The sequence below is a fragment of the Scylla paramamosain genome, chromosome 1 (assembly GCF_035594125.1).
Source record: "Scylla paramamosain isolate STU-SP2022 chromosome 1, ASM3559412v1, whole genome shotgun sequence".
Lineage (NCBI taxonomy): Eukaryota > Metazoa > Arthropoda > Malacostraca > Decapoda > Portunidae > Scylla > Scylla paramamosain.
The window spans coordinates 17,083,811-17,111,539 of NC_087151.1; the positions used below are offsets into that span (position 1 = coordinate 17,083,811).

Genomic DNA, 27,729 nt, shown 5'->3' on the forward strand with positions numbered 1-27,729 from the left:
GGTGGCACGAGTTTATTCCTACCCGAAAATTGTCTGTTTACATTGAGGCTCTTAAGTGAGATTACATTTACTTACTTCAAAGTTTTGAACTGTTTATAGAAACTATAAATTGGCAATAAACAGCAGCTTTTGCTTTTTCTCTTTTAGCATATGAAATTCAGTAACTTTATTTGAGAACCAAATTATGGTATGGCAACTGAAGCAATTATGGGTTCAAAATTTTGTTTGAAAACTGATCTGTTTGAAAAGGGAGGCATTCAGTAACTGAGGTTCCACTGTAATTCCAATCCCTATATATTCTGAGAGGTAGATGGTGAGACAGCATTTTGTGCCGTTAGATGGAGATATGAGGGGTAATTTCCTCAGTCCTCTGTAATGAATTTTGAGTTTTGTATTGATAATTCAGCTGTTTATTTTATTTTTTATTGTAATGTTTTAATGTGTTAAGGGAAGGGAATGTATGAATTGTGTGTGTGTGAAAGTTGTATTGTCTTTTATATGTATCCTGTAACATCCTATGGGGGACTTCCCAAGCTCGCTGTCACTACATGGCATTGCTGTACTGAGTTGCTAGCCTGAAAAAAAACCTTAATCACCTTTACTTCCATGCATTTGTGCAAGAAGCTCTTCGTCAAAGTATCAGCACACAAAACTGATGTGGTCAGTAAACTTCACAGCAAAAACATAAGAGATGTAAAAAATTAACCATAGTTGTTGTACTCCTTGAAAATCAAACCTTATTTTTTAAACTGAAGCTTTTAAACTGAAGTCCTAAGTCTTGAACCAAATGGAACAACAGCATTGAAGCAGTCAAGATGCAGTATTGAAGTGAAGATTGACAGCTGAGAAGTCCTAACTCCTAAGTCTTGTGCAACAGGAACAACAGCACTAAAGCAGTTGAGATGTGTGTCTCTGATATGGACTAATGGCTTGAAGAGTCCAATCTTGAAATGACAGGAACAGCAGCTATAACAGGCAAGATGCATCTGTGACGGCTTGAAGATTCCAATCTTGAAACAACAAGAATAGCAGCTATAGCAGGCAAGATACATCTATGACAGCTTGATGAGTCCAGTCTTGAGATGACAGGAACAGCAGCAATAGCAGGCGAGATGCATCTCCGATTGGTTGAAGAGTCCAGTCTTGAAATGACAGGAACAGCAGCTATACCAGGTGAGATGTATTTGTGACAGCTTGAAGAGTCCAGTCTTGAAATGACAGGAACAGCAGCTGTAGCAGGCAAGATGCATCTCTGACAGCTTGAAGAGTCCAGTCTTGAAATGACAGGATCAGCAGCTATAGCAGGGGAGTTGCATCTGTGACAGCTTGAAGAGTCATATGAGAATACAGGTTGACAGGCAGGTAGGCAGACAGGAGAAAGTTTGATGGAGGCCCTGAAGCAGCTAAAGAAGACACTATAGACATGGTAGCATAGCAATAGCAGGTGATGCCAAAACAGCACATTGTGAAGGCAGGAACACAGGCTGGAGTGGCATTGTAGCTGGCACAGCCAGAGCGGTGAACAGAGGCCTTGGGTGTCAGGGGGGAAGAAGCAGGCATGTTGTCTCCATCCCACCGCTGCCACCATACGTGCTAGATTTTACTTATTTGTTAGTCTTGTTTGTTGATTGTAGAGTTGCCCATGGTGTGCTTGGATTGCTGCAGGGGGTGCCAGGGAAAAGATGTAGTAATAAGCTGCTGCGTATTATAAAAATATTGTGGATACAAAGGAGCAGCAGCTGCCAAGTCCATCCCCCAAGGCTGGGCCAGACCCAACTGTGACTGAGAGCGCAGGATAAGGCATGTGGGAGGACGCCACACAGGAGCCCCGCCAAAATGACAGTGAGACGAGAAGCGTAGGAGGGTGGTGGACACAGTATGGGGCTGTGTCTGAAGACAGTGACACTTGGACACAGGCACAGTCCTCACCCAAACTCCAAGCCATTATTGTTCACATTTGAAATTCACTGCCACACTCACTGTGCCTGCCCCCTGCCCTTAACTGCTCCTGGTGTATTGAAAGTACATACTGCATCCATCTAAAGTAACTGTTTAAGGCAGCTCCTGAACCTTGCTTCCTTCCTGCCAAATAGAGTGTACTGGGCTGGTGGCAGAAAAAAGCCCATCTCATCCCAAGAGAACCTTCTGTCCTGAAATTTATTAAGTGAGGAAATTATCTTCTGCTTTTCCAACAAAGAGATACTGGCAAATTAGAAATGAGTACGTTTCTAAGACATGTTTAAGTACATTAAACATTTTTATAGGCAGGTGACTCATTTTGGGCTATATTTTTTATTCAAGAGAAAACTTTGCTATGCTACAAGGTGTTCAATAATCTGTCTTGGTTTTCAGGAAAATACAACTATTATGGTAATTTCTTACACTTTTCCTACAAAGTTTATTGACCACAATTTTTGTGTCTTGATAAATTGACAGTCGTTCTTGTATACCATAGGAAAGTCAAGGTAATCAGGTACTCTTTTCAGCCCAACAGTCATCTGTTGAAAGACTCTGCACTGAAGTTCCCCCCATAGGGATATTTATTGTGATGATGCAAATTCCATTTTGGACTGACTACCATTTGTCTCATGCAATACAAGATCAATTGTTTTTACTCCTAGTTCTCATATATATATATATATATATATATATATATATATATATATATATATATATATATATATATATATATATATATATATATATATATATATATATATATATATATATATATAAGCACCATCTGCATAAGAAAGATTTTTCTAATATCATTGATATTAGTATATAGCTGTAACATCCAATGAGTAAATTGGTGAAATTTCTTTTACAGAAAAAGGTGCAATCAGGTCAAAAATCGATATACTGATGTCCTGTGCTTTGACAGCACTCGAGTTGTGCTGGCAGCTGAGGATGAAGAGGGACACACTGATTATATTAATGCAAACTATGTTGATGGATATAAACAAAAAAGGGCTTTCATATCTACCCAAGGTAGGAAAATTTCAGTCAGGAATTCATTACCACTTTAAAAGATAATAGGAAAATGTTTTTTTCCTTTTCTTCATCCACATTGTCTTACAGATATACTTCATCCTCCTCTGGAAATTTAGGCCATCTTTTGTCTGTAGATTTTCTCTAAACATTTCAGCAAAGTACAATGTTTTCTCTCTCTCTCTCTCTCTCTCTCTCTCTCTCTCTCTCTCTCTCTCTCTCTCTCTCTCTCTCTCTCTCTCTCTCTCTCTCTCTCTCTCTCTCTCTCTCTCTCTCTCTCTCTCTCTCTCTCTCTCTTCACATTGTCTTATAGATATACTTCATCTTCCCCTGGAAGGTTAGGCTATCTTTTGTCTGTAGATTTTCTCTCAACATTTTTAGTAAAGTACATAGTATAGAGCAATGGAATGGCAACCTACTTGTATTCCTGACCGTCTTAGAGATACGCTCAACATTCTTGACCTTTTCCTAACCTCTAATCCTTCTGCTTATGCAGTTACCCTCTCTTCTCCATTGGGCTCCAGTGGGGCAGAGCAAACTTAGTATTGTTCAATGACTCAAAAACTCAATTCCTCCATCTATCAACTCAACACAACCTTCCAGACAACTATCCCCTCTTCTTCAATGACACTCAACTGCCCTCCTCTTCTACACTGAACATCCTCAGTTTGTCCTTTTCTTATAATCTAAACTGGAAGCTTCACATCTTATCTCTACCTAAAACAGCTTCTATGAAATTAGGTGTTCTGAAATGTCTCCACCAGTTTTTCTCACCCCCTTGCTGCTAACTCTGTACAAGGGCCTTATCCGTCCATGTATGGAGTATGCTTCACATGTCTGGGGAGCTCCACTCATACTGCTATTCTAGACAGGGTGGAATCAAAAGCTTTTCATCTCATCAACTCCTCTCCTCTAACTGACTGTCTTCAGCCTCTTTCTCATTGCCGCAGTGTTGCATCTCTAGCTATCTTCTACCACTATTTTCATGCTAACTGCTCTTCTGATTTTGCTAACTGTATGCCTCCCCTCCTCCCACACCCTTGCTGCACAAGACTTTATTCTTTCTCTCACCCTTATTCTGTCCACCTCTCTAATGCAAGAGTTAACCATTAACCAGTATTCTCAATCACTCATTCCTTTCTCTGGTAAACTCTGGAACCCCTTGACTGCTTATATATTTCCACCTTCCTGTGACTTGAATTCCTTCAAGGAGGAGGTTTCAAGACACTTATCCTTCAATTTTTGACTACTGCTTCAGACCCTATGCAAGGACCATAGTCTCAATGGGCTTTTTTTTTATTAGGTTTTTGTTGCCCTTGGCCGGTGTCCCTCCTACATAAAAAAAAATGGTTAGGGAAGGGCTGGATAGGCATAGAACTAGAGGGAAGAATGAGATTAGAGATTTGTCTGGGATGGCCTGGAATAGTTGGGCAACAGACAAAAGTAAGTGTTGAATGTTGGAGAAGCCCATTTCCCTGCAGTGGAATCATAAAACCTGATAATAATAGTGACTTATTTTGTTTGCTGCTAACTATCATATGTGTGGTCAGTGTATTCATTTTCATGTATTACCACAACTAGTTTTGTTATCAACAATATCTAAAGAATGTAATCTTGTGATGACTATAGTTTTTTTATAATACAAATGTGTAAACATCACCATCTACAATGCAACCTACATGTGACCTCACTGAATGTTTCTCTTTGTGTCTCACAACACAAAGGGGTAGTCACAGCCTGCTCTCTAAAGACAACTCTCCTCCTCCACACAAAGCACCTAATAACACACACACCCTTCACTCAAAAAAATTCAAAATTATCATGGCGACTCTTGCATCAGCCTTGTAGTCCCCATCTGGGGAGGGGACCACAAATGTCCCCAGGTTGGACTGCCCTTCTGACAATGACCCTAAGTGTCTTGACACCCCCTTCAACTTTTCTTCATTAACTTCTGCAGCATTCGCAGTCTAAGATCTAATTTTCAATCTGTAGAACACCACCTTTCCTCTTCTAAACCTCATCTTCTTTTCCTCACTAAAACTCAGATGTCTGAGGCAACTGACAGTAGCCCCTTTTCTGTTCCCTCCTACTTTCTCTATCCTCAGTTTCAATCCAAAGCTGGATGTTGCAGGATCCCCCTAAGCATAGGTGCCTCTGGTGTTTTGCCTCTGCTAGTTGGGGGACCTGAGGAGGTATTTTGCTGATTTTCCTTGGAATGACTACTGCTTCCATGTCAGAGACATGTCTTTGTGTGCTGAGTGCATAACAGAGGTGATAGTGTCTGGCATGGAGGCGTACATTCTTCGCTCTTTTTCTCAACCTAAACCTTCCAAACCTTGGTTTAACACAGCTTGCTCTTGTGCTGTACATGATAGAGAGGTGGCCCACAAAAAGTACTTAAGCCTTCCATCACCAGAATCTTTTGCACTTTACATTTCTGCCTGGAACCATGCCAAGTCTGTTCTCCAACTAGCCAAAAACTCCTTCATTAACAGAAAGTGTCAAAATCTTTCAAGATCTAACTCCCCTCATGACTTCTGGCACCTAGCCAAAAATATCTCCAATAACTTTGCTGCTTCTTCTTTCCCTCCTTTATTTCAACCAGATGGCACCACTGCTATCACATCTATCTCTAAAGCTGAACTCTTCACTCAAACCTTTGCTAAAAACTCTACCTTGGATGATTCAGGGCTTGTTCCTCCCTCTTCTCCACCCTCTGACTACTACATGCTACCTATAAGAAAAAATAAATAAATAAAATAAAAAATTTGACTACCACTTTGGACCCTCTTCTGGGGCTGGCATCTCAGTGTTTTTTTTTTTTTTTTTTTTTTTTTTTTTCAGCCAGTGTACCTCCTAAAAAAAAAAGTGTTTTACCATCACATTATTCCTCTGCTGCAAGATTTGCTTCACCGTTTAGCTCCTCACCCAGCTTGTGATGAGGAAAACTAAGCTCCAAGATGGAAATCTAAAAACTGTTAGAATCATTTAGAAAAGTGTATAAAAAGATTTCCAAATAATGGTCAACTTTAGATTTTTTAAATCTTATTTTTCATATTCTTTGATGGTGAATTTCAACCAGTATGAGCACTATGTAGAGAGAACAGATAATTTGAAACTAGTAAGGCATTTATCAAATAAAGGTGTCTAACACAAAAAAAGATCCAGTAACTGAGAATTTCATATATATTTTGTTACACATCTTTATATATCTTTCTATCAGGTCCTCTGCCTGGAACATTTGGGGACTTCTGGCGGATGATCTGGGAGCAACGGGTGTGCGTTGTAGTGATGACAACGAGAGCAGTAGAACGTGGTCGCACCAAATGTGGACAGTATTGGCCACTGGAGCAGGACAGCAGTGTCTCCCATTCACATTTCACCATTACCAACACTCACGTCTACAACTACCATGACTACACCGTCACAGCGCTTACCATTGTAGACACTGTGGTTAGTTAAAACCTCTTCTACAGCTTCTGACAATCAGAGTTTCCCATGCATACATTGAGATGAAAATGAAATATTCAGGTCATTGTATAATTACATATGAAAAATGTAAAATGTCTGTGAGAGGTTTGATCTTTGGAATGATTAGGTAGGTGAGATGGGACTCATGTTGTTTGGGCATGTAGAAAATTTGGAGTACAGGGTAGTTTGTATAAGTTGTTTGATAGACCAGATCAGAAAGAAATTTGGTGTCATATTGAAGGGCATATGAAGGTCTGCAGTATGAGATCAAAGTAATAGACTATGTGTGGGGAAAATATGTAAAATTGTGCCTCAGGAAGTTCGAAAGCAGCTCACTTCACAGGTACTTAACTCAAAGAGACATTGATGTGCATGATAGCTAAATGCCTCTTGGCTTATGCAACATAGTTTAAACCACTTTATGCAGTGATGTAATATTTATGTTCTTCTGATTTTAAAATGAATATATTAGGATCTTTGTGCAGTGGCAATATTGTAACCAATGAGATTTAATCAGGATGCAATTGCCATTGCATGGAATGCAAGAAAATCCATGATTGTATGGGAAAAGACTATAATAAGCCTACCCTTTTATAGAACAGTAAGCTAGCCCAATCCCGCTTTCTTGAGGCGCATCTCATTAGTACACTCTGTGGGCTGAAACCAGTGACAAAGGAATTGCTGTATCCACTACCAGTGTGTAATTTCATTTCTTAATGGACTTTAATTTATCTTACTTTGCTCTTTACTTTATATATATATATATATATATATATATATATATATATATATATATATATATATATATATATATATATATATATATATATATATATATATATATATATATATATATATATATATATATATTTTTTTTTTTTTTTTTTTTTTTTTTTTTTTTTTCTCTCTTTTTTTCAGGACTCAATTTAAGTTCTTTTTAATAGCCTTCACCCAATAATCTTAATATCCCTTCAGAAAGAGCACTACATAATACTTGGCATCAACCAGCAGTTCCCATGGCCATAGGCAGAAATGGGGCTTCACCTCTCCCAGGTGGGGATAGGAAAGAATGCATTGAGTAATTTCAATTATTGTAAGTGGAACAAATCCAACTAAGAAGAGAAAAGAGGTAATAGAAAGTTTTAGATAGGGAAGATTGATGCAGGGGTGCAAGAGAAACATTGAGGAATGATTGAGTGTTGGAATAGAAATGAGAACAAAGTGTGAAAATGAGTGGAAGGAGGCTGCTGCAGTGTTACATGGATGCACTTGAGTGGCAAGGATTGGGGAAAGTGTCAGCAAAGGGAAAAGTAGAGATAATTAGATAAACTTAAGTTTGTGTACACCAGTCTAAAGCTACAAACATAGGTGGAATAAGTATTGAAATGTTAAAGGATGGTGAAAGATTTGATGCTTCTTATATGCAAAATGGCCTGGAGACAAGGAGAAATATCAATTAAGTAGAAGGTAGTTATTGTAATCGTTTAGGAATGATTATAATAGTTAAAAGAAGATATGTTTGTTTTGTGTGTTAGGAATAGTCTTTGGGAATCTTGACTGAGAGACTGATGAAATTGACTCAGGTGAAGGTCAATGAGGAGCAGGGAATATTTAGGAAAGAAAAAGGTTGTATAGAGCAGGTTTTTTGCAATTAAAAGGATAGAAAATTGTATGCAGCATTCATGGACATAGAAAACTATACGATAGGTTGGACAGAAAAGTTGTCGGATGTTCTTGAGATTTATGATGGAGGAGGACAGTAGGAGGATTTTTTAAATATATGCATTTGCATTTGGACACATCTGTTGCATCCTTGTGTGTCTTGTATCATATACGAGGATGTGTCCTCTGCATCTTTTAGCCAGCGCAGTGTTATTTTCTTCCCGGATATTGTACAGTTGTTTTCAGAATGTAGGTCACATATAATACGGTATCTTATTTGACTTTCAGTATTATTATTGTGCAAGAAAATCAGTGTCTTGTGTGTATTTATACTTCACACTAACAGTCAATTCTAACAGAAAATCACACATGCGCACACGCACACACAGAAATAATTTACCATAAAATTTACAGACTTCTTTTTCTCTCTCTTTTTTTTTTTTTTCTAATTTATGTAGGAGGGACACTGGCCAAGGGCAACAAAAAAAACAATAAACAAAAAAAACCCACCAAGGTGCCAGTTCCAGAAAAGGGTCCAAAGTGGTAGTCAAAATTTGAAGGATAAGTTTCTTCAAACCTCCCTCTTGAAGGAATTCAAGTCATAGGAAGGTGGAAATACAGAAGCAGGCAGGGAGTTCCAGAGTTTACCAGAGAAAGGGATGAATGATTGAGAATACTGGTTAACTCTTGCGTTAGAGAGGTGGACAGAATAGGGGTGAGAGAAAGAAGAAAGTCTTGTGCAACGAGGCCGTTGGAGGAGGGGAGGCATGCAGTTAGCAAGATCAGAAGAGCAGTTACCATGAAAATAGTGGTAGAAGACAGCTAGAGATGCAACATTGCGGCGATGAGAGAGAGGCTGAAGACAGTCAGAGGAGATAAAAAGCTTTTGATTCCACCCTATCTAGACGAGCAGTATGAGTGGAAACCCCCCAGACATGTGAAGTATACTCCATACATGGATGGATAAGGCCCTTGTACAGAGTTAGCAGCTGTGGGGGTGAGAAAAACTGGCAGAGACATCTCAGAATGCCTAACTTCATAGAAGCTCTTTTAGCTAGAGATGAGATGTGGAGTTTCTAGTTCAGATTATAAGTAAAGGACAGACCGAGGATGTTCTGTATAGAAGAGGGGAACAGTTGAATGTCATTGAAGAAGAGGGGATAGTTGTCTGAAAGGTTGTGTCAAGTTGATAGATGGAGGAATTGAGTTTTTAAGGCATTGAACAGTACCAAGTTTGCTCTGCCCCAATCAGAAATTTTAGAAAGATCAGAAGTCAAGCGTTCTGTGGCTTCCCTGCATGAAATGTTTACTTCCTGTAGGGTTGGACATCTGTGAAAAGACATGGAAAAGTGCAGGGTGGTATCATCAGCATAGGAGTGGATAGGACAAGAAGTTTGGTTTAAAAGATCATTAATGAATAATAATAAGAAGAGAGTGGGTGACAGGAAGAACACCACTGTTAAAAGATTTAGGAGAAGAACAGTGACTGTCTACCACAGCAGCAATAGAACAGTCAGAAAGTTACAGAGAGAAGGATAGAAGCCATAGGAGGGTAGTTTGGAAATCAAAGCTTTGTGCCAGATTCTATCAAAAGCTTTTCATATGTCCAAGGCAACAGCAAAAGTTTCACCAAAATCTCTAAAAGAGGATGACCAAGACTCGGTAAGGAAAGCCAGAAGATCACCAGTAGAGCGGTCTTGACGGAACCCATACTGGCAATCAGATAGAAGGTTGTGAAGTGATAGATGTTTAAGAATCTTCCTGTTGAGGATAGATTAAAAAACTTTAGATAGGCAGGAAATTAAAGCAAATAGGATGGTAGTTTGAGGGATTAGAACGGTCAACCTTTTTAGGAACAGGCTGAATGTAGGCAAACTTCCAGCAAGGAAAGGTAGATGTTGACAGACAGAGCTGAAAGAGTTTGGCTAGGCAAGGTGCAAGCTCGGAGGCACAGTTTTGGAGAACAATAGGAGGGACCCCATCAGGTCCATAAGCCTTCCGAGGGTTTAGGCCAGCAAGGGCATGGAAAACATCATTGTGAAGAATTTTAATAGGTAGCATGAAGTAGTCAGAGGTTGGAGGAGAGAGAGGAACAAACCCAGAATCATCCAAGGTAGAGTTTTTAGCAAAGGTTTGAGCAAAGAGTTCAGCTTTAGAAATAGATGTGATAGCAGTGGTGCCATCTGGTTGAAGTAAAGGAGGGAAAGAAGAAGAAGCAAAGTTATTGGAGATATTTTTGGCTAGGTGCCAGAAGTCTCGAGGGGAGTTAGATCCTGAAAGGTTTTGACATTTTCTGTTAATGAAGGAGTTTTTGGCTAGTTGGAGAACAGACTTGGCATGGTTCCGGGCAGAAATATAAAGTGCATGAGATTTTGGTGATGGAAGGCTTAAATACCTTTTGTGGGCCACCTCTCTAGCATGTGTAGCACGAGAACAAGCTGTGTTAAACCAAGGTTTGGAAGGTTTAGGTCGAGGAAAAGAGTGAGGAATGTACGCCTCCATTCCAGACACTATCACCTCTGTTATGCACTCAGCACATGAAGACAGCTCTCGGACACGGAAGCAGTAGTCATTCCAGGGAAAATCAGCAAAATACCTCCTCAGGTTCCCCCAACTAGCAGAGGCAAAACACCAGAGGCACCTTCACTTAGGGGGATCCTGAGGAGGGATTGGAGCGATAGGACAAGATACAGATATAAGATTGTGATTAGAGGAGCCCAACGGAGAAGAAAAGGTGACAGCATAAGCAGAAGGATTAGAGGTCAGGAAAAGGTCAAGAATGTTGGGTACGTCTCCAAGACGGTCAGGAATACAAGTAGGGTGTTGCACCAATTGCTCTAGGTCATGGAGGATAGGAAAGTTGAAGGCTAGTTCACCAGGATGGTCAGTGAAGGGAGAGGAAAGCCAAAGCTGGTGGAGAACATTGAAGTCTCCAAGAATGGAAATCTCTGCGAAAGGGAAGAGGGTCAGAATATGCTCCACTTTAGAAGTTAAGTAGTCTAAGAACTGCAGGTTGCAAGGCCCTTCTGGACTCTTGCACCCTGTACACAGATGGTCACAACAAGTTCCACTCCTCTTCTCAGTTGCCACTACCTGGGTCAGCCTCCCTACCCTGCCTCCTGCACAGCATAGTGCAGAGCTGTGATTCACCTCCACATGGTCCTTCTGGCCTCTTGTGGTGAATTACACAACTGGAATCACCAGCTTGTTTCACTCACTAACAGGCAAAAGGAATATTACAACAGCATAGTCACTCTCAACAGCTGGGAAAGAATCAATAGCCACATTCTAGGAGGCACAGCTTATGACCACCAGCACAGCCTACAACCAGTAGTACATCATTGGAGCTGCAAAGCTGGCTGGTACCACTAGTGCATCAGCTGAAAGCAGAGACTGTACTGGTTTGAAAAAGCTGTCTAATTTTAATTGCATTCCACTTTGAAATTCTCTCTCTCTCTCTCTCTCTCTCTCTCTCTCTCTCTCTCTCTCTCTCTCTCTCTCTCTCTCTCTCTCTCTCTCTCTCTCTCTCTCTCTCTCTCTCTCTCTCTCTCTCTCTCTCTCGGTTCTTTTCAATGCTTATACCCCACGTTATTAATATATATATATATATATATATATATATATATATATATATATATATATATATATATATATATATATATATACTTCAGAGAGAGAGAGAGAGAGAGAGAGAGAGAGAGATGGAAGAGTTTCACCTCTCAAGCCAATACTTAAGCCCTGCATAACCTATACTGTGCATTCTTTTCTCCCTCAATCATATTCAGTTATTTTGCTGACAGTTCATCTAATTCTAATTGTTGGTCGATGGTTTTATCTATATTAGAAGAATAGAATAAGACAACACATAAAAAATAATTCATTTTTACAAACTATGTCAGGTTGAGGTGGGATTGTGACCTGGGTATTGAGATGGGTCTCCTCTCCTCTCCTCTCCTCTCCTCTCCTCTCCTCTCCTCTCCTCTCCTCTCCTCTCTCCCCTCTCCTCTCCTCTCCTCTCTCCCCTCTCCTCTCCCCTCTCCTCTCCCCTCTCCTCTCTCCTCTCTCCTCTCCTCTCCTCTCCTCTCCTCTCCTCTCCTCTCCTCTCCTCTCCTCTCCTCTCCTCTCCTCTCCTCTCCTCTCCTCTCTCTCTCTCTCTCTCTCTCTCTCTCTCTCTCTCTCTCTCTCTCTCTCTCTCTCTCTCTCTCTCTCTCACTTTATATATATATATATATATATATATATATATATATATATATATATATATATATATATATATATATATATAGATATAGATATAGATAGATAGATAGATAGATATGGGTCATTTCTAATCATTAATAAGATGGTCACCATCATAATTGATAACATTAAAATATTTAAACAGTTAAAAGAAAGAAGAAAAGCAAACTCTCTTGCTTTAATTTTGTTTCTTTATATCTTTATTTTTTGCCTTTCTTTTTTAATTTCCTTCCATTCTTTTATTCATTCTCTCTCTCTCTCTCTCTCTCTCTCTCTCTCTCTCTCTCTCTCTCTCTCTCTCTCTCTCTCTCTCTCTCTCTCTCTCTCTCTCTCTCTCTTACCTATCTATAATTTATGATATTCTAGAGAGAGAGAGAGAGAGAGAGAAAAGGAAGGTTGACTGTGGGCCACAGCCTTTGCTTATCTATGCAGGGGTCCTTTGGGACCATGGCTGGGTTCTGTTTTACTTGCAGATTAAGGGATTAATTCTTTCTGTACAAGGAAAGAAATTCAAAATTATTCTGCATGTTTCATTTCTTTTCACATAAAATCTGTAGTGGCTAGATTTTTTTTTGCCATAGTACGCCACAAATTACAGGATCTGAGATGGTCAGAAAACCACACCCAGGCTCCCAACACAACACAAACCACTAGAACGCCATGACAGAAAGGGTAAGACTCATAGTCCACCACGAATTAAACTGGTACACACAATCAGCCAAATCTATGACTGGTTCTTATCCTACCTAGCAGAGGCAGGGGCGTACTACCACAAACACTCATAATTACTAATAATGGCCCTTTAACTTATCACCGCAGACCTATGTGCCAGTGCTGCATCACTCAGCCAAGGTATCTGTGTCCTTCCCTTACAACAACAAGTACCCAACTGAACAAAGAAGCAGCTGCATACCCAGACATGGCAGCGGTCACAAGACAAATGGGGAGAGGGAGGGGGTGGAACAAGGAAGGGACAGGGAGATAGAAACCAACCGGCTATACTCACCAACCTCGCTTATTCTTCCTCTAAAAAGACTATTTTTTATTTTATAAAAATTATTGTGGGATAACTACAAGGGCTGGGTGGAATTTAACCCTTTCATTGTGATAATGCCTATGTAGGCATTGTGAAGCACCAGTGTAATATATGATGACACCTACATAGGCTATCTTGGTTACATTCTATTTTAGTTGTTCAGCAGTCCCATATCCTATCTTGACTAGTCATGACAGACTCTGTATATGCCCTTGAGGTTCCATTGCTCTCCCCATCCTCCCTGTTCCCATCAATCACATAAATGAGCTACACCATGCCCTACCCTCAATCCAGAATGAGGGGGTCTCATTGGCAGAACCTTACATCACAGTTTCCTCACCTATGGTTCTTCCCTTATCTTCCATATCCCTTTATCCTTTTCTTGATCCTATACCCCGCTACCAGGGAGGGGAGACTGTTAGGAGGGATACAGTTCCCCTCTTCCATTTTTCATTCCTTGTCCCCCCTCTCTCTCTCTCTCTCTCTCTCTCTCTCTCTCTCTCTCTCTCTCTCTCTCTCTCTCTCTCTCTCTCTCTCTCTCTCTCTCTCTCTCTCTCTCTCTCTCTCTCTCTCTCTCTCTCTCTCTCTCTCTCTCTCTCTCTCTCCTTGTTCTTCTCTCTCTCTATATCTCTTTCTCTCCAACTTTTATCTTTCACTTCCAAACTGCTGCTCATAACAATATATATATATATATATATATATATATATATATATATATATATATATATATATATATATATATATATATATATACGCACACTCATATGTATACAGTACTATAGCATCTTTTTTATTTGGCTGTAAGTCTTGGTGGGGCATCAGTCAGCAATGATTTCACTTCACCACCATACATCTTTTACCCCCATGTTCACTCTTTCTGACCATGTAGAACAACAGGTTTTGGAAAGAAGCTGACACTCTACTGCTGTGGAAAGTCAAGTAAGGAAATAAGTGTAGAAATTGGTCTTGCAAGGTAATCAGTGGAACACTGGATAATGCATTTTTGTGACAGTCACTTTCAAAATAGAAGTGCCTTGAAAACCACATTTGGTTTCTTCTCATACTATGAGGTTCATACAGTGGCAAGTGAAAAGGGGTCCTCATATAATGTAACAGCAATTGAAAAAAAAGAACCCGAAACTTTTTTGAGGAGGTTTAAAAAAAAATATTCCCAACACTCTTTTTTGGGTGTTTTTTATTGTTTTCTGGTGTTTTATTTTATTCATTTTTTGTTTGCTTGTTTTATTTTCTTGTTAATTCTTCAAATTTATATGTAAATCAGTTTAAATAGCCAATTAAAAAATAAACAAGTAAAACAAAAGGTTTGAGGTGTTATCTGAAGGACAGACACTTGATACAGGTTGGTCCAGTTGGGCAAAGCCTGTGTTAACTTGTACTGTACAAGAAATGAACAGGCCAGGCTTGAATGCTCTTACATTTTTTATGCATATGTACATATATAGCCCTTATTTTATTAATATGATGTAAAACTCAATTTTTATAATTGTGATTTTTTTTTTTTTTTTTTTTTTTTTTTTTTTTTTACCTCCCCAAAAAAACACTTAAGGTTTTTTTGGGGAGTTAAGGGGGATAGATTTTTTAATGCCAACTCTGGTTTTGGGCGACAAAAAACTGTTCAGTTGTTAACCATGAGTAACTGGCATTACACATAGCTTCATTTAGTTATTTAACTCCTACATATCCAGACATGCCACTAAATGATAAGTAGTAATCTCAGCCTTCTACATGTATTGTTGGGTCCACAGACATCCTCCTTCTAGAACTTCAAAAATCATTGTTAATAATTGGGCCATATTTACCAATCAGTCAATTTCTATCTTTATTTATTTATTTTTTATTTAATTATTCATGTATTTATTTATTTATTTATTTATTTATTTATTTTTATTTATCTAAATATACAGTAAACCCTTGATATAACAAACTTCATTTTACCAAATTTTGAATATAATGAACCCTCTAAGGCTGTCAAACATTTGTTTTATTTTTCTAATTAACTCAGCAAATTACGGTGTTTTCAAAATTTTTGAACACTTGCTTTATTTTAGAAACATACTACATCATAAAATGCAGTAAAATTGGTTGACATGCTGTCAACCACATATTTTTGAAAGATGGTGCAATGTTTTTCTCCCGTGGAGGATAGCCACACCTGCACTGACATCACATGCTGCTAACTCCTGACTGGCTACTGCCTGCCTCTTCCCAGGCAGCAGCCACTCAGAAGTTAGTCATGCATGTCATCACTGCAGAAGCTGTGGCTAAGCTCCACAGGAGAAAAACATTGCACCATCCTTCAAAAATATACAACAATCGGTTGCATCATCTTCCTGCCTTTGGCTTCATACAGGGCACTACTAAAGCATTGTTTTCTTCCAAAGTAAGAACAGAATTTCATTACTGCCCTGTACTCTAATTTTATTATGTACTACAGTATTACTTATTGTACAGTAATAGAAAGGGACAGTAAGAAACATACACTAATATTGTAATAAAAGAGAGAGAAAGAGAGAGTGGATGGATGGGTGCGTGCATGCGTGAGTGAGTGTGTTATTCACTTACAGTCGCCTTCTGGTCACCCAGCCAGCCATTCCCCTACAGGAAAAGCTCAGAGCTCGTACTGACTGATCTTTGGATAGGACTGAGACCACTCACACACTACACACCAAGACAAGCAAGGTCACAACCCCTTGGGTTACGTCCCGTACCTACTTGCTGCAAGGTGAACAGGGGCTACACATTAAGAGGGTTGCCCATTTGCCTCGCCGTGACTGGGAGTAGAACCTGGGCCTTTTTGGTTGTGAGCCAAGCATGCTGACCACTACACTACACGGTGTGTACATACACATGTATGCACATAGCCGAACAATTCCCTGTAAATAACGGTGTTCGTTAGATGTATCTTGATAAATGACCATCAGATATAGCAAAGTAAGAAACCAATACACTAATACTGTAATGAGAGAGAGAGTGTATGTGTGTGTGTGTGTGTGTGTGTGTGTGTGTGTGTGTGTGTGTGTGTGTTTACTTAGTTTTACTAGTTGTAATTCAGAGGACCTGAGGTACACTCATGTGGTCCCATTTCTATATCTACACTTGTCCAGTTTTTCCTTGAAGTTGTGCACACTTGTTACCAATACTACATTGTAACTTAGCTTGTTCTAAACTTTAGTATTTCTCTGTGGGAAACTATATTTATTTATGTTTATGTCCAATGTTGGCAGATTAATTTCCTTTAAACTGTCTTCATATGTTAATTCTTCTAGTTGTGGAACCATCTTCGTTGCCATCCTTTGTATCCTTTCTAGTTTTTTTGTGTTTCTTCTTGTGGGGAAAACACACTGATTCAGCATATTCCAACTTTGGTCTAATCATGGTGGTAATTATTTTTCTCATCATATCTTTATCCATGTAGTGGAATGCTGTTCAAGTATTTCTCACCATTTTATATGAATCTCCGAATATCTTTTCTACATGCTTCTCTGACTATTAACTATCCTGTATTATCACTCCTAGATCTTTCTCTTGTGCTTTTATTATTTCTTCATTTCTCATTTTATATGTCCATTTTGGTATTTTTATTTTTTTTCTATTTCAATTATATGACATTTTTTCACATTAAATTCCATCTCCCATTTCTTACTCCAGTTCCAGATTTTATTCAAATCCTCTTGTAGAACTTTGCAGTCTTTGTTGCTTCTTATATGTCCTTGTAACTTTGCATCATCTGCAAATGAGCTCATGTAACTCTTTAACTCCTTCAGGCTTATAATTTATGTAGATAAGGAAAAGTGTTGGTGCCAGCACTGATCCTTGTGCTACTCCACTATCTACATTTCTCCATTTCAGTTTAACAACTTTTAATATCATTCTTTTTTCTCTTCCCTTTAAGTAACTCCATTTTTTTTTTTCTCTCTTTCTCTCTCTCTCTCTCTCTCTCTCTCTCTCTCTCTCTCTCTCTCTCTCTCTCTCTCTCTCTCTCTCTCTCTCTCTCTCTCTCTCTCTCTCTCTCTCTCTCTCTCTCTCTCTCTCTCTCCAAAATCCTATATATTCTAACTTCCATAATAACCTGTTGTGGAGAACTTTGTTGAAAGGTTTTTGAAGATCTAAACAAACAGTCTACCCATCCATCCCTCTCCTGTGTTATATCAGTCACTCTTGAATAAACGCTCATCAAATTGGTTATACATGATCACTTTCGCCTAAAGCCATACTGTTTTTCTGTTATTATATCATGTTTTTCTAAAAATTCTGTCCACTGCTTCTTCATCACTTTTCACAGATCTTACATACTGTGCTGGTCATTGATATTGGTTTATAGTTTAGTGGTTCTTCTTTCTTTCCACTTTTGTAAATTGACATTGTCTGCTTTTTTTCCATTCCTTAGGTACTCTTCCAGTTGATAATGAGCTCTTCATTATGTCATTTACTAGTTCAATTAATTGTTTCCTGCACTCTTTTAAAATGAAATCTGATACTCTATCTGGTCCTGTTGCTTTTCTTTCTTCCAGTTCCTCCATCATTCTATAAACTTTTGTTGTCTTGTGGTTCTTTAAATTCTGATTTTTCTGTGAAAACTTGTTGAAACTTTTCGTTTAGCAATCCACTCATGTCTTTTGGGTCTTCATATGTTTAATTTCCATCCTTCAATCTTTCTGGTTTTTCTTTTAATTTAATTTTTCCATATATGAATCTGTAGAAGAGTTTTGGTTCATTCTTGCACTTTTCAACTATATCTTTTTTATATCCTTTCTCTTCTCTCTTTATTTTCACATATTCATTTCTTGCTATCTTTATTTTTTTTTATTTTTATATATATTTTTTTTCATTCTTATCCATGCTCTCTCTCTCTCTCTCTCTCTCTCTCTCTCTCTCTCTCTCTCTCTCTCTCTCTCTCTCTCTCTCTCTCTCTCTCTCTCTCTCTCTCTCTCTCTCTCTCTCTCTCTCTCTCTCTCCTGTAACATCCAAATAATGATGTGGAGTCCATCATGCACACTTACTTCATTATGCAAACAAACCTCAGCGTTAACACAGATGGGAAAATTACGTCAACACTGAACTTAGGTGATACCATAAGACAGTGATTTATTGGAATGAAAATGAGGAAGAGAGAGGAAATGATAAAGAAAAGATAACATAATTGATAACAATGGAAACAAAATTCAATCAAATATTACTGGTATTTTAAGTGTGTGAATTAACTTGCTGAATCCACCTTTGCAACTCTGGAAACACATTGGACAGTAGGTACACTGGTAGCCTGTCTCAGTAACTTATTTATCTTGTATTGAAGCAATTCATAATCATGAAACCCAGCAAAATTCCTAGGGTTAACTTACCTGATTATGGAAAAAAATGCATTTCATAGTTGTAACAGAACTGATCAGGGCAACATGTTACACATCTTTCCCACTGCACTTTATTTACAACACATCTTGAACAACCACAGTCTCGTATTACTCAAGAGATGTACTGATTTAATCATGTGGGTAGGATCCACATCCTTCATGGGCTGAGAGTACTAGAATACTAGTAAATTTTAAGTTACTCTTATTGTGCAATGGCAATTTATGGCAGCTATCCATTACAGAAGTGGTTGTAGTGATGCATTTTATTTTGTTATATTTTAACTAGTTTGTCATTATACTATAAAATACAACATAGTAAAATATACTGTCATTAAATTATTATTATATAGATTCATTATAAATGTGCAATTATGAATGTAATTGTAGTGTAACCAACCTTCACTAAGTACCCATAGATGAGATACCAGATAAACAGACATTTGCTCTTCATGACTTCGTCATCAAGTAGGGATTCTGTGACTCATATCTTTTCTAATAAACAAGTCTTTTTTTCTTTTCAGAATAATCAACAGAGTCAAGAAAATATATATATATATATATATATATATATATATATATATATATATATATATATATATATATATATATATATATATATATATATATATATATTAAAGCATCTTTGATATTACAAGTGATAAATTTGTCTTTAATAATTAAGTATATTTGTAGTGACATTTCACAGGAATAGTCCTATTTTGATGAGATTCAAGTCATAGTGAAGGAGTTCCCATAATGTAGGATATTAAATGAAACTTACCAAATTGTTTGTATAGTCATTTATGCATGCCATTTTATTATTTGGTCACAAATCATATTCACACCATAATAAGTAAATGTTAATTAATAGGTATCAGGATTTTATCAAACAACTGAAAAATATAATAGTATTCAAATTCATTATTGTGTAGTATATTTCTAAACTGTATAGAAGAAACACCAGCCCACTCCCCACTCACTATAAAATCTAGTGAGTATCATACCATCTGTATTTAGATACCAAAAACACCAAAACTAGTATATAACAAAAAACTAGTCAGCTTATTTATGCACAACCATTTCATCAACCACATGCACATTACCATCCTAAAAACTAACATGAAAATTCATTCCTTTTCACACATAGAAAATTGTTGTATCATGTGGGGTAGTTACAAACATATGTACAAATTTACATATTCTAAAGGTGTATGTAATGAAACCCTAGTGCATTTGTTCTTAAATTTAATCATATGTAAAAGAATCTCTAGTAATATGTTTTTCCCACAGAGTGGAGAGAAATAGTGGAAGAATAGAAAATTTTTGTCTCGTGTGGGGTAGTTACAAACATATGTACAAATCTACATATTCTAAAGGTGCATGTTATGAAACATAGTGCATTTATTCTTGAATTTAACCATATAAAAAAGAATCTGAAGTATAGTGATGTGTTTTGCCCACAGAGTGGAGATGAGAGGAGAGTGGAACACATGCAGTTCACATCCTGGCCAGACTATGGTGTGCCAGATTCAGCCATGGCCATGCTAGAATTTTTGGGATATGTACGAGAGTCTCAAGCTCGCTTGACAGCGGCATATGGGAGCTCTTGGACAGGTCATCCTCTGGGACCACCAATTGTAGTTCACTGTTCTGCTGGGATAGGGAGAACAGGTGAGAATATTGGCTTGAAGTATACAGGGACCCAGACTTGCATCCATATGAATAGTCATTAGCCAGAATTCCTAACATGTCAAGATAAGTAGGAATGAGGTAAGTTGAGAGGGCTGTCCAGTGTGATTGTAAATGTCACTTTTTCCAAGAAAATATAGGACATAGCTACACTATGTGGCAACACTGAAGTTTGACAGCTGTATTCATGATGTTTGTTGAGTTATGACTTGAAATATGACTCCTACTCAGTTATGACTTGAAATATGTCTCTTACTCATTTGTCTTTCTCATCTTGCATGATTATATTTGCAAAACATTACCCTGCTATGAAAAACAGTAAATTTTCATGAAATGCTTCAAAATATAATGCTTCTCGGCAACAAAACTAAGACAGCCAGTTGGCCTATTAAGCAGTGTGTAGGCAGCAAGAGTCAGTGAATCTTATGGCTCTAAAGAGAGCAGAGGTGTGTACAGCATTTTGTCCACATTCTCTCATTACTACCACTACCTTTAAGAACCCATATCTCAAAACATGATTTTTCCACCTTTGAAAACCACCATCTCAGTCATTTGTGCATCAATTTTAAGTAAAGAAAGAATTGGAGAAAGGATCCATATTTTATAACAAAGATGTTTTTAAGTTTTTTTATTTCCTGAAATTACTGCAAAAAAAAAAAAATTTTACTCAAACAAGTATAAATAAATAAAAAAAATCCTGTTACATCAAAAGAATGACATTTTCCATATGTACTTCTACTATATTTCTACATATTTCTAATAATAATGTGTGTATACAGTCAGCAACAGGTGTGATTAGAACTCCCACCGACGTGTGTCATATTGCACAAACTGGCAACTCACTCCTCGGTCTGAAAAAAATGTCAGGAGAAAATAACTACATGGTAACTTGATAAGTCCCTCATATGTTTATAAATCCATAGAATAATGGGGTTCAGAGTTTGACATATTGACATAAGGGAAAGTTATCTTTTCTGACTGCTCCTTGCTTTGGCTAACAAAACAGCTTTTTTTTTTTTTTTTTTTTTTTGTTCTATTTATTTATTTATTTATTTATTTATTTATTTTTATTTTATTTATTTATTTATTTATTTATTTTATTTATTTATTTATTTTTTTTTTCTTATGTAGGAGGGACACTGGCCAAGGGCAACAAAAAAGTGTTCTACTGAGGTGAAATGCTATGCCTGGAAAATCTACAAGGCACGATTGCATAGTACGAGTGTTAGAGTTTCGCTAGAATGTTGAAATAAATAGAGAAAACTAGCCATATAACTATTGCAGTGAAAAGACTGAGTGCATTGGTGAAGAAATGGAGCAATGAGGAATGTGAGGATATGCCTCACCACAAACAGAGCGGTGGGCTGCCCCAAAATGTTCGACAACACCTTACATGGTATCAAGAAACACTTAAAGGTATATCCTCAGCTCACAGCAAAACAACTAAAATATTATACAAAATAACATGAATAGGCCTATGTGAACCTACATTGTCCGTGAATGTTTCTCAAAATAGGTCATCTGCTCTTTTTCAACTCTGCAACTCAGTTGTTTAAGTGCTGAACATAAAACAAATTACTCATCCACTTTACACTGTCCATTCTCAAACACAAAACACTGTCATTAAAGGTGGTAATAAGGCAGCAAAGTTCAACTTTATAAGTCCTATACAATTCTTGCATTACCTGTCATAATAGTGAAGCATATTACATACCACTGTCACCTGACGAGTTTGCTTGGTGCCTCTAGAGTATAATTATGTAGTTCTCATTCACTTCAACAACACCTAATATTTAAAATCAAGTAAATATGAGAGGCAGAAAGGAAAAAAAAGGCTTACACTTATGGTTTTCATGCTTTCTGTGCTTTCCGTCACTTATCCGTCTTCTTTCTGGCTCCCCTATTATTTTTTGTTTAATAAATATATCTATTCATTATTATTTTTCTTTGCTAAAGGGAGTAGGCCCATGGCCACATGCCCCCCCTCAGTACTGCTACTGGTGAGAATGTTATAGGGGTCTGTAGAAATTAGGTGTAGAAGGACTTTTGGACCATAACTCTTATTGATCTTGAGCTACTGTATAAATTTTTTATGGCTGACAAATAAGTAACTTTTTTCCTAGACAATCTTCTTAAGAGAAAAAGAATGGAGTATATGAATTAAAATATCAGAAAATTAAAATTGATTTGGTTTGGTCAAATGTCATTACTTTAGTGTGAGCCCAGGTGAAATTACCTTTTTTTTTTTTTTTTTTTTTTTTTTTTTTCATGCAGGAGGGACACCAGCCAAGGGCAACTAAACTAAAGTAAAGAAAAAAGGCCCATTGAGGTGCCGCTCCCCGAACAGAGCCAAAAGTGGTAGTCAAAATTCACATGATAAGTTTCTTGAAACCTTCCCTCTTGAAAGAATTCAAGTCATAGGAAGGTGGAAATACAGAAGCAGGCAGGGAATTCCAGAGTTAACCAGAGGAAAGGGAGAATGATTGAGAATACTGGTTAACTCTTGCATTAGAGAGGTGAACAGAATAGGGGTGAGAGAAAGAAGAAAGTCTTCTGCAGTGAGGCTGCAGGAGGAGGGAAGGCATGCAGTTAACAAGATTAGAAGAGCAGTTGGCATGAAAATAGCATTAGAAGATAGCAAGAGATGCAACATTACGCCAATGAGAAAGAGGCTGAAGACAGTCACTTAGAGGAAACACTGACACAGAAGCAGTAGTCATTTCAAGGAAAATCAGCACAATACCTCCTCAGGTCCCCCTAATTATCAGACACAAAATGCCAGAGGCACCTCTGCTTTCAGGGATCCTGAGGAGGGATTGTTGTGATAGGACAAGATACAGATATAAGACTGTGATCAGAGGAGCCCAGCAAAGATGGGGTAACAGCATAACCAAGATTAGAGGTTAGGGAAAAAGGTCAAGAATGTTGGGCATATCTCCAAGACAGTCGAGAATATGAGTTTGCTCTAAGTTGTGGAGGATAGCAAAAATAAAGGCTAGCTCACCAGGATGGTCAGTGAAAAAAGAGGAAAGCCAGAGGTGGTGGTGATCATTGAAGTCTCCAAGAATGGAGATCTCCGCAAAAGGGAAGAGAGTCACAATGTGCTCCACTTTGAAAGAAGTTAAGTAGTTAAAGAATTTTTTAGTCAGAGGAGTTGGTGAGAGGTATATAGCACAGATAAATTTAGTTTGAGAGTGACTATAGTCATAGCCAGATGATGGAAAACTCAGAAGATTCAAAAGCATGGACACAAAGGCAGGTTAAGTCATTGCGCACATAGATGCAACATCCAACTTTGGATTGAAAATGAGGATAGAGAAAGTAGAAGGGAAACAGAAAAGAAGCTCAGACACCTGTGTTTCAATGAAGTAAAGGAAGATGACATTCAATAGAGGAGAGGGGTGGTGTTCTAAAGATTGAAAATTATATCTAAGACCACAAATGTTGCAGAAGTTAATGAAGAAAAGAGGGGGACATCAAGACACTTGGATCAATACCAGAAGAGCAGTCTTTCTTGGGGACATTTGTGGTCCCCTCCCCAGATGGAGATTACAAGGCTGTTGTAGGAGTTGCCATATTGATTTTGAATTTTGAATGAAGGGTGTGTGTAGTTTTGTGTGAAGGAAGAGAGTTGTCTTTAGAGGGTAGGTTGTTACTGCCCCCTTGTGTTGATAACATTGTGGCATGTTTCCACCAAACATGCCATTGGGTGTCACAAAGCTTAGGCAAAACAAAATTTTGCACTACATCTTTCAGTTATAATTATTTTCCTTAATTATTGATCTCCATTTCTTTTAATGATTTGTAACAACTAAATGTTACTGGCATTTTATAAATAGTATAAACACAATTGGAAATACATAATCATAATCACAGTGTATGAATAGTAGCTCACCTCTTTCAGAGATATGATTTCTTGTAATTGTATCTATCAAAGTCTTTTAAAGATTCCAGGACATGGCAAGCTTTCTTTTGATACATATTGGTAATTAAATAACTCCCTTTTTTCATCAAGCCTTCTTTAGTGCCTGAATTTCCAGACAGAATGGCAACTGACCTTTGTAGCTTCCGCTATCTTCTTAATATCTGCAATGTTGTCATGTGACACAACTGTTAAAAAGTAGTCGAAGATATTTAATTTGATTGTCTTAGCTTAGTCACATGTTGGCAAGTTTTTTTTTTCATTGATTTATCTGATGTTAAATGCAGCAGAAGCACTATATACAGTACAGGTATCTGTAGAGATTAATATTTGTGTGTGTGTGTGTGTGTGTTTGTGTTTATATACTGAACTAGAGGAGAAAGGTGGAAGGGGTAATTTTTTTTTATTAAAGAGGTGAGCATTCACTTTCTATGTGCAGATTTGGAATAATGCGAATCTTAAGTAATAAGAAAATATTTAATTATCTGAATAACATCATTATGTACTATCAGGAAAACTCTAATGTGGTATAAGCCTGAGTGATGAAAACAATACAGTAGATACATTCTGCACTTCAGTAAGTGTTAAGCTTCAGATAAAGACAAAGGTTTCCCATGAGACACTCCCATCCTCTCTCCCTATGCCATTCTTCACTCCTAACCCTCTCTCTCTCTCTCTCTCTCTCTCTCTCTCTCTCTCTCTCTCTCTCTCTCTCTCTCTCTCTCTCTCTCTCTCTCTCTCTCTCTCTCTCTCTCTCTCTCTCTCTCTCTCTCTCTCTCTCTCTCTCATAATAATAATAATAATAATAATAATAATAATAATTATAATAGTGAAAGTAGCTATTAATGAGGAAATACAGAGGAAGAAAAGAAAAAAGTGAAGTAGAACATAGACAAAAAATAAAAATCAAATAGCAAATTAACATTTTCAGTTCTTGAGAGGAGACCTGACATTAAAATATTCTGAAATGATGGTTTGACTTATATCAATATCTCCCCAAGCTGGAAGGAAGTGGCAGACACTAAAAATCTCCTATTCCTTCTCTCCCTACAATGTGACTTCATCTCTCCCTCTCTTTCCCCTTCTCCTTCCCTTCTATTTCAGTCTTTCTACTAATCTCCATTGTCTTTCTCCAGTCTCAGCCCCTCCAGCCTCTCCTCCTGTCTATCTCCTACAGGCTTACTCTCACACTCTGTCCCTTTGCTACTCTCTCTCTCTCTCTCTCTCTCTCTCTCTCTCTCTCTCTCTCTCTCTCTCTCTCTCTCTCTCTCTCTCTCTCTCTCTCTCTCTCTCTCTCTCTCGTATAATAATAATGATAGTAGTAGTAGCAGTAATAGTAGTAGTAATAGTAGTAGTAGTAGTAGTTGTTGTAATAATTATAGTAGTAATAATAGTAGTTGCTGTAATAATTATAGTGGTAGTAGTAGTAGTTGTTGTTGTTGTAGTTGTTTTTTGTTATTATTATTATTATTATTATTATTATTATTATTATTATTATTATTATTATTATTATTATTATTATAATATAATAATAATACAATAATAATAATAATAATATAGTAATAATAATAATAATAATAATAATAATAATAATAATAATAACAACAACATGTATAATAATAAGAAGAAAAAGAAGAGTTATGATACTAATGTAATAATGATAATGATGAGGATGATAATAATGATGATAATGATAATAATAATAATAATAATAATAATAATAATAATAATAACAATAATAATAATAATTACGAGAGAGAGAGAGAGAGAAACGAGTCTGTCTGCCCAGTGATAGGCTGAGACTTCCTACTGAATGGCCAACAAGTGTGTGTGTGCTTCTCTCTAATTATTATTATTATTATTATTATTATTATTATTATTATTATTATTATTATTATTATTATTATTATTTCATTGTTATTACTATACTTTATCATTATTATTATTTTCATTATTATTACTCTCTCTCTCTCTCTCTCTCTCTCTCTCTCTCTCTCTCTCTCTCTCTCTCTCTCTCTCTCTCTCTCTCTCTCTCTCTCTCTCTCTCTCTCTCTCTCTCTCTCTCTCTCTCTCTCTCTCTCTCTCTCTCTCATGTTTCCTGTCCCACTTGCTTCTTTCTCAGCCCCTCAGCCCATCTGTTCTTACCTCTTTTCTCCCCACCATGTGACCTCACTCTCCCCACCTCCTACTCCCGCCTCTATTGGTGACCTGTTCTTCCTTGAGAGAGAGAGATACTTTACCTGAGATGTAACACCTCTGTACTGTCAAAATAGTTTGTCGTTTTCTGCTTTTTTCACGCAATTTTTATATTTTGTTAGAGCCTTACTGATAGTACAATAAAACCTTATTAACCTGTACTTAAATAATTTGCAGTTTGGGATAATTCAGAGGCTAACATGGGAAAAAGCAACTCAAAATTTCCATCAGTTCATATAGATGCATAAGTATATGAAATGTACCTGTGGGTTAATTTTTGGTGAAAGGATGAATGTGTCCTGCTGTACAGGTAGGAAATGGTTGGGTTATTGGTTCTTTGATAGATAGTGACAGGAGCCATTCTTGTTTTTGTTCCATGTGATGGGACTTGATTTCCTACAACTAGTAGTCATCTGTTTTCTGTTATGATATAGCATTTGAATGGGTATTAATTATTACCTATTTTTAAATTGGTGATTTATTGCTTGCATACATAGCTTGCTTGGGTATTTTTAAAGTTTGGCTCAACAATACATTGATTTGTGTACATTGTTGGCAGTAATAGTTGTGATGCCCTCATTTAAAAACAATGGTAATGAAGTTACAACTCTGTCATCTTCTTGTCCAGCAGTGAATGGTGAGCTCTGGCAACTCTGAGATCATACAGTGGCAACACTGCCTCATTGCCCACCACACAGAAGTGACCTTGGGACACCTCTTTCCTATGACCACATATAACCATTCTCATATAAGGTGTTTTCTTCAGTTCTTCGCAAGTGCATCAGAAACACGCATTTTTCAGCACATTCCTTTTGTGCAGGTCTCCTGGGAGCCTTGGAACCTTATGTCTACCCCAGACCACAAGCTTCTGAAGCTCCCATGAGACCTTTTTGGAGAAGTAGGTGGGCAGCAGGGTGGAGCAAAAGACACAGCCACTCACGGCCAGCAGTGCAAAAATGTTGGGTGAAAACAAGGCAATGTGCGTGCATTGTTTTCAATAAAATCTCTAGCATGCAGAATTATCTACATACAAGTAATTCATGTGTGAAAATCATTATTAAAACTGTGTAGCGTGAATTGTATCAAATTAAGTGAATAGAAACATTTGCTTACAATGAGCGTGGAACAGTCAAACCTTCCAGCAGCGTGTGGCA

The 27,729-nt window shown here is 37.5% G+C and overlaps 1 protein-coding gene across 18 annotated transcripts in view; it reads left to right on the forward strand.

The window, feature by feature from the left end:
• LOC135101587 (tyrosine-protein phosphatase non-receptor type 9-like) overlaps positions 1–27,729 on the forward strand; it is a 251,169-nt gene that overhangs the window by 201,483 nt on the left and 21,957 nt on the right. For 15 of the 18 annotated variants that reach the window (XM_064005749.1, XM_064005765.1, XM_064005854.1 and 12 more), the window contains 3 exons: positions 2,831–2,991; positions 6,215–6,444; positions 20,232–20,439. In XM_064005749.1, coding sequence (XP_063861819.1) covers positions 2,831–2,991; positions 6,215–6,444; positions 20,232–20,439 — 599 coding nt within the window. Of the gene's footprint in view, positions 1–2,830; positions 2,992–6,214; positions 6,445–20,058; positions 20,145–20,231; positions 20,440–21,236; positions 21,342–21,588; positions 22,393–27,729 lie in introns of those variants that run through there. The other 3 variants (XR_010269341.1, XR_010269342.1, XM_064005883.1) reach the window with 3 other exon arrangements.